The sequence below is a fragment of the Myodes glareolus genome, chromosome 9 (genome assembly GCF_982192425.1).
Source record: "Myodes glareolus chromosome 9, mMyoGla1.1, whole genome shotgun sequence".
Taxonomy (NCBI): domain Eukaryota; kingdom Metazoa; phylum Chordata; class Mammalia; order Rodentia; family Cricetidae; genus Myodes; species Myodes glareolus.
The window spans coordinates 88,190,069-88,196,068 of NC_142034.1; the positions used below are offsets into that span (position 1 = coordinate 88,190,069).

At 49.1% G+C, this 6,000-nt stretch overlaps 1 protein-coding gene across 2 annotated transcripts in view; it reads left to right on the forward strand.

Moving 5' to 3' along the window:
- Wwc1 (WW and C2 domain containing 1) overlaps positions 1-5,605 on the forward strand; it is a 153,673-nt gene extending 148,068 nt beyond the window's left edge. For both annotated transcript variants that reach the window (XM_048436005.3, XM_048436006.3), the window contains exons 20-23: positions 1,323-1,415; positions 2,283-2,516; positions 3,538-3,659; positions 4,784-5,605. In XM_048436005.3, the coding sequence (XP_048291962.1) occupies positions 1,323-1,415; positions 2,283-2,516; positions 3,538-3,659; positions 4,784-4,850 (516 nt within the window). In that variant the 3' untranslated portion in view covers positions 4,851-5,605. The remainder of the gene's footprint in view (positions 1-1,322; positions 1,416-2,282; positions 2,517-3,537; positions 3,660-4,783) is intronic.
- Positions 5,606-6,000: the final 395 nt, after the last annotated feature.

Sequence of the window (6,000 nt, forward strand, 5' to 3'; positions counted from 1 at the left end):
CTAATAACAGAAAAACATCCAGATCTTAAGGATCAATTGTTCTGATAACTGGGGTGGGGGTAGGACTGGAACAATTTTTCTTTTTCTTTTTCTTTTTTTTTAAAAGTCACCTTTAGTTGAAACAATAAAGTGTGAGGCCCTCTTCTGGCCCCTCCTGCCACCAATAGGTTCCTCTACATTAATTTCAGAGTACAATGCACAGCCTGGGCCTGTAGTAACACACTGGGCCTTGAAGTTTCCATCTGGGATCTCTGCTTGTGAACTGCGAAACCATCTTTGTCTCTCTGAAATGTTTGAATAAAACTATCACTGAGGCGCCAAACATGGAGGCAGGGGCTCCACCCATGTGGTCACCGTTTGCATCACTGTCCCCCTATTTCTGCTATGGTTCAGTCTCTGCCTGGCACGGGACCGTTAATGTCATTATCTTTAATCATGATAAATAGTCACGAAAATAATGACACTAATAGCTTCTCGGTAGAGTCCCACCACGGTGAACTGACAGCTGCCAGGCCAGTGCAGTGCTGGGGCCCATGTCAACCTTGCCCCTTTTGGAAATAAGTCTCAATCAAGAAATCACCCTGTCCTCACCAGATGGAGAAAGAAAGACTGTCATAGATAAGAATGGGGTCCTCTGGGGAAATTTGAAAACTGAGCCCATAGAGGGATTTGAATGGGGAGAACGGCTGAGCTCAACGCTTGCCAAGCCTATACGTGCCTTCTCTGTAAAGATGTGGCTCCTTGGCCTTGGAGCATCCTCTTTCTCCCCCTGCATCCCTTCACTTGCAGTACTAGAGACCTGGCATATGATAAATATGTGCTGTACCACTGAGCTACATCTCTGGCCCGAGTACCTGTCTCAAAAGTGGTTCTATTTGAGACACTAAAGGTAGGCTCTCTGGGTGACAAGGAGTAGAGGCTGTGAGTATCCCTTCGCATGGTAGGACAGAGGGCCAGCATATCCTTTGGTGGTACTCTCGTCCTCAAACCCTGCTAAGCAGCTCCTTAACAGCTTTGGGTGGGTTCCGTGGCTCGTGATCTGTGCCCTGTATGGAACATGGGGAGAGTCCCCACACGGCGCTATGAGGGTGCAACAAGATGCCCCATCTCGTTTAGCACCATGTGGCGAGAACTGTGAGCACACTCCAAACCTAGTGCGTGTTTAGTGACCGGCCACTTTCAAAGGTTGGGAAGCTCAAATCATAGCCTGGAATAGGAAGCTCAATGACCGGCTCGAGTTCAAGAAGGTGATCCCCTTCCTGCTCCCGCTGAACCGTCCAGAGCGCCCTGTTACCACGCCTGGTTTGGTTTCTCTCTTGCAGCTGAATCGAAGTGACAGTGATAGTTCCACTCTGTCCAAGAAGCCACCGTTTGTTCGGAACTCCCTGGAGCGTCGGAGCGTCCGGATGAAGCGGGTAAGATTCACCTGGGAGCTCTGTGTGCCTGGTGCTCTTCGGTTCTGGAGAGCCTGTGGATAGCCACGGGCGTGTCAGGGGAAAAGGAGAGGGCGCGGGACAGGGTGGGCGGAATGGGTCTGCCTGTGAAGGGGCTTGCAGCACGACCCTGATGACCGAGCTCAATCCTGGGAACCCGTGCAAACGTCTAAGGAGAAAACCAACTTCACAAAATTGTCCTTTCACCTCTACATGTGCGCCATGTGTACACATACATGCATTCCTGGGTGTGCCTGCACATGCATGATGATAGCAAGACAGGTAGACAGGTGTTCGATCTGGAAGAATATTCTAGAACTTTTTTTTTTTAACTCACCATCCTCTCCAGATATTGAGATCATTTTTAACAGAAATGATTTTTACCTTCATTATCCACGAACTTAACCCAAAATTTCCCCACCCCGTTCATTGCATCACTTCACTTAAAAAAAAACGGCTGATCCACTTGGCTTTACCAATGTTTTCTGCTTGGGTTGTGAACCGGATAGAAGATGACATTGTGCTTGATTCTTCCAAGCATGGATAGTTATTTCTAGAACTTCTTTATTCAACTATTTTCTGCTTGGGGGGGTGGGGCTGGGGAAATGACTCAGTAGGTAAGAGCAGACAGTGACAGCTGGGCCCTCAGAGGGCTGCTGTGAAACGGGGTAACTGAGGTCACGTGCCTTGTACATCAGACGCACGCTCTTTGACAGTGAGAGTATGTTCTGTAAGAAGGGGGTGCCTTCACACAAAGGAAGGTGGGTCTTGGGGTCCAGGGGGCGAGGATCTTTGGGATTTCTGCGCTGAGCCCTCTGGTGGACGTGGGCATCGTCTCCACCCCTGCAGCCTTCGTCGGTCAAGTCCGTGCGCACGGAGCGCCTGATCCGCACCTCGCTGGACCTGGAACTAGACCTACAGGCGACGAGGACCTGGCACAGCCAGCTGACTCAGGAGATCTCAGTGCTGAAGGAGCTGAAGGAGCACTTGGAGCAAGCCAAGAACCACGGGGAGAAGGAGCTGCCGCAGTGGCTGCGGGGAGATGAACGCTTCCGCCTGCTGCTGAGGATGCTGGAGAAGAGGGTAAGTGGCTGCCTTTACACAGCCCTGTGGTGCCCCTGCAGGCCCCCAGAGGGTATTCAGGGAACCAGGAAGCCCTTGACTTGGCGCTACAGGTGTGTATCCTTGATGGTTTGTTTGTTTTTTTAAGATTTATTTATGGGGGGGGGGCTGGAGAGATGGCTCAGAGGTTAAGAGCATTGCCTGCTCTTCCAGAGGTCCTGAGTTCAATTCCCAGCAACCACATGGTGGCTCACAACCATCTGTAATGGGGTCTGGTGCCTTCTTCTGGGCTGCAGGCAGACACACAGACAGAATATTGTATACATAATAAATAAATAAATATTAAAGGGAAAAGATTGATTGATTGATTGATTGATTGATTTTACTTTACGTGCATTGGTGTTTTGTCTGTGTGAGGGTGCCGGATCCCTTTGAACCGTAAGTTACAGACAGCTGAGAGCTGCCATGTGACATGTGAGTGCTGGGAATCGAACTCAGGCCCTCTGGAAGAGCAGCCCGGCGCTCCTAACCACTTAGCCATCTCTCCAGCCCTATCACTGATGTTTTTGTGTGAGTGCTTATGATTCAGTGCCCCTCACCATTAATCCTTCATCGGATGTTGCAAGAACCTCATCCAGGTAATCCATGCACTTAACAGAAGGCTGAAGCAGGAGGAAAATGACCAGGAGCTCAACACCTGCCTAGACCATATAGTGAGTTCTAGTCTAGACTAAGCTAAAGTGAAACCCTGTCTCCGAGACAAGCAACCCAATTGGAGTCTTGGTCTGTAAAACTGAAACAACGGTAAAATCTCCCCTTCCAGACGCCTGAGGAGCGGGTGCCAAAGTACACTACACTGGACATCTCTCGTCTCATTTCCTGCAGGCACACACGGGACTCTGTTTCCTGGCCCCATATCAGGCCTCATAGGCAGATAATGTGAGCCCAGCCCGTTATCCTTCTGTCTCTATTGGCTGGTCGGAAGCCCTACAGAGCAGAGGACTCTCTCCCGTGCCCAACCCTCGTTTGCTTTGCCTCACAGGTGGATCGTGCAGAGCACAAGAGCGAGCTGCAAACAGACAAGATGATGAGGGCGGCCGCCAAGGACGTGCGCAGGCTTCGCGGCCAGAGCTGCAAGGAGCCACCGGAAGTGCAGTCTTTCAGGTGAGCCGGCGATCCCAGACTGATGGCTTCCGCTCCCCAGCCAGCCTGTCTTTGCGGGCCTCGCCCTGCCCACACCCTGTTCCCGGGCACGCCTCTGTTGCTAGTAGAGCTGTTGCCTGTGCCGGAACAGCTGTTCCGTCTCGGCCAGGCTCCCTTAGTGCTGCGACCACTGTGCTGCCATTACCGGTCCCCGCACAACTCAGCCCAATTTGTGAGATCCTGTTGTTTAATGAATGAGCCACCTGCTTCATCTTTTCCTCTTAGCCTTTCCAGTCCTGGTAATTGCAGAGGCCTGCCTGGTGATAAAGCAGGCGGGGAGAGCGGGGTGCTATGCTTGCTCACCTAATTTCCTGACTTTGCCTGCCTGCCTGAGAGGATCACTGCTGTGTCCTTGCCTTGCTGGGCCTACACATGTCAGAGGAAGGTCACAAATGCCATCTGGCCTGGGCCTCCCAAAACAAAGGCGTTGAGAGTCGCTCTCCATCCACCATATTATGAGTTCAAGGCCAACCTGGGTGTTTTGGCAATGTTGATACTTTTTTTTAAAGATGGGTCTATGTGGCTAAGGCCTCAAAATCATGAACTCAAGATATGTTTCTCCATCAGCCTCTCATGGTTCTAGGACCAGAGGCATGTACCACCATGCTTAAGAGTCCACAGATTTTTGATTAATTGATATTGATTGATTGAGTCATTTATTTATGTATTCATTTGTTTTGTTTTGTTTTGTTTTTCATTTTGTTTTTGTTTTTTGGGTTTTTTTGTTTGTTTGTTTTTGTTTTGACTTTCTCTATAGTTTTTTGGAGCCTGTCCTAGAACTCGCTCTGTAGACCAGGCTGGCCTTGAAGTCACAGAGATTCACCTGTCTCTGCCTCCCAAGTGCTGGGTTTCAGATTTCACAGCCAGAGTTCAGACATGCTAAGAGCGTTTACTAGTAGTCAGGGCTGTCACTAAATATTCTACAGTATATAAACAAAGAAGGGCCGAGCCCAGGGATGGGGATGTGGCTCAGCGGCAGACTGTATGCTTGGCATATATGATGCTCTGAGTTTCAGACCCAAAACAGAAAGTCTCTTGTCCATGTATATTCCAAGTGAGCGTGAGATACCTGTTCTCCATCACAGAGAGAAGATGGCATTTTTCACCCGGCCCCGGATGAACATCCCAGCTCTCTCTGCAGACGACGTCTGACCACCAGAAAAGTATTTCTTTGTTGCACGGACCATGCTGTGAAGGTTGACTGTGGCTAAAGTTATTTATGAGGCAGTATATGAAGGTACCCAGTCACAAGTCCCCGAGCGCTCTTGTTGGTTTGAAGACTGACAGACTTTTTAGTTCAGGTTTTCTTGTTATATTTAAACAATGACAAAGCAACCATAACAACAACAACAACAACAAAACCAACCAAACAAACACACACACAAAAAAAAACCAGCATTAAAATGACAAGATTGTATAGTTTGTATATTTAGGAATGTATTTTTGGGAAAGAAAATTTAAATGAACTGAAGCAGTGTTAAGTGGCTGCTCTTCTTCAAATTGTCTAGAGTTTTCTTTTTGTACAGCAACAACTTTTAGAGATTTCCCTGCAATAAAAGGTCGTGTTTGAGGAATGGTGATCCTCAAGAAGAAGTGCTGCAGCCGGCACAGCGCAGCTAACCTGTCCTAGTTAACGTATTTTGTACAATATTACAAAGAGGAGGATGTACAGAAACTGTCGGGGGGATTCCAAGATTGTCCACGGATCTTTGTGAGCTGTGATGTGTTTTTGAATGTGGCCGCCTGACCTGAAGCAGGCGGCGTGAAGCTGGCTGTGTAAGGCCAGCCCAAACCAGTGACAGGCTACACCCAACTCAGACGCCCAGTGAAGCCGCTAACAGAGTGAGGGGAGGGCTGCGGAGATCGACCTTTGGATTCGTCTCTATCAATAAAGTGGCCTTTGAAGAGCTCCTTGTCCCTTGCTTCCCTGGCATCCTTCACGTGTATTTCTCTGGTTTCACTCATATCCCAATCCTGCAGAGTTTGTTTTCCTTTTCCTTTTATTTTGCTTGTTTTCAAAGACCTCCGGAGCCGGGAGATTCTCACTCAAGTCTCAGGATAACACGACTGCAGCCCCCCACCCCCACCCCGGAACTCACAAGAGACCATCCTTGCTGCAATCACACAAGGTTTATTGACAGGACAGGGCCAGTGCACTGGGGCCAAAACTCATTTCCCACGCAGGGGTAGAGTTCAACCCCGAGTAGCTGGGAGAAGGGGTATTTCAAGGAAGAAACCACAACCCAGTAATCCAAAGGAGGTAGGGAGGGTGTCATCATTGAAAAATCCCGAAAATACCAGT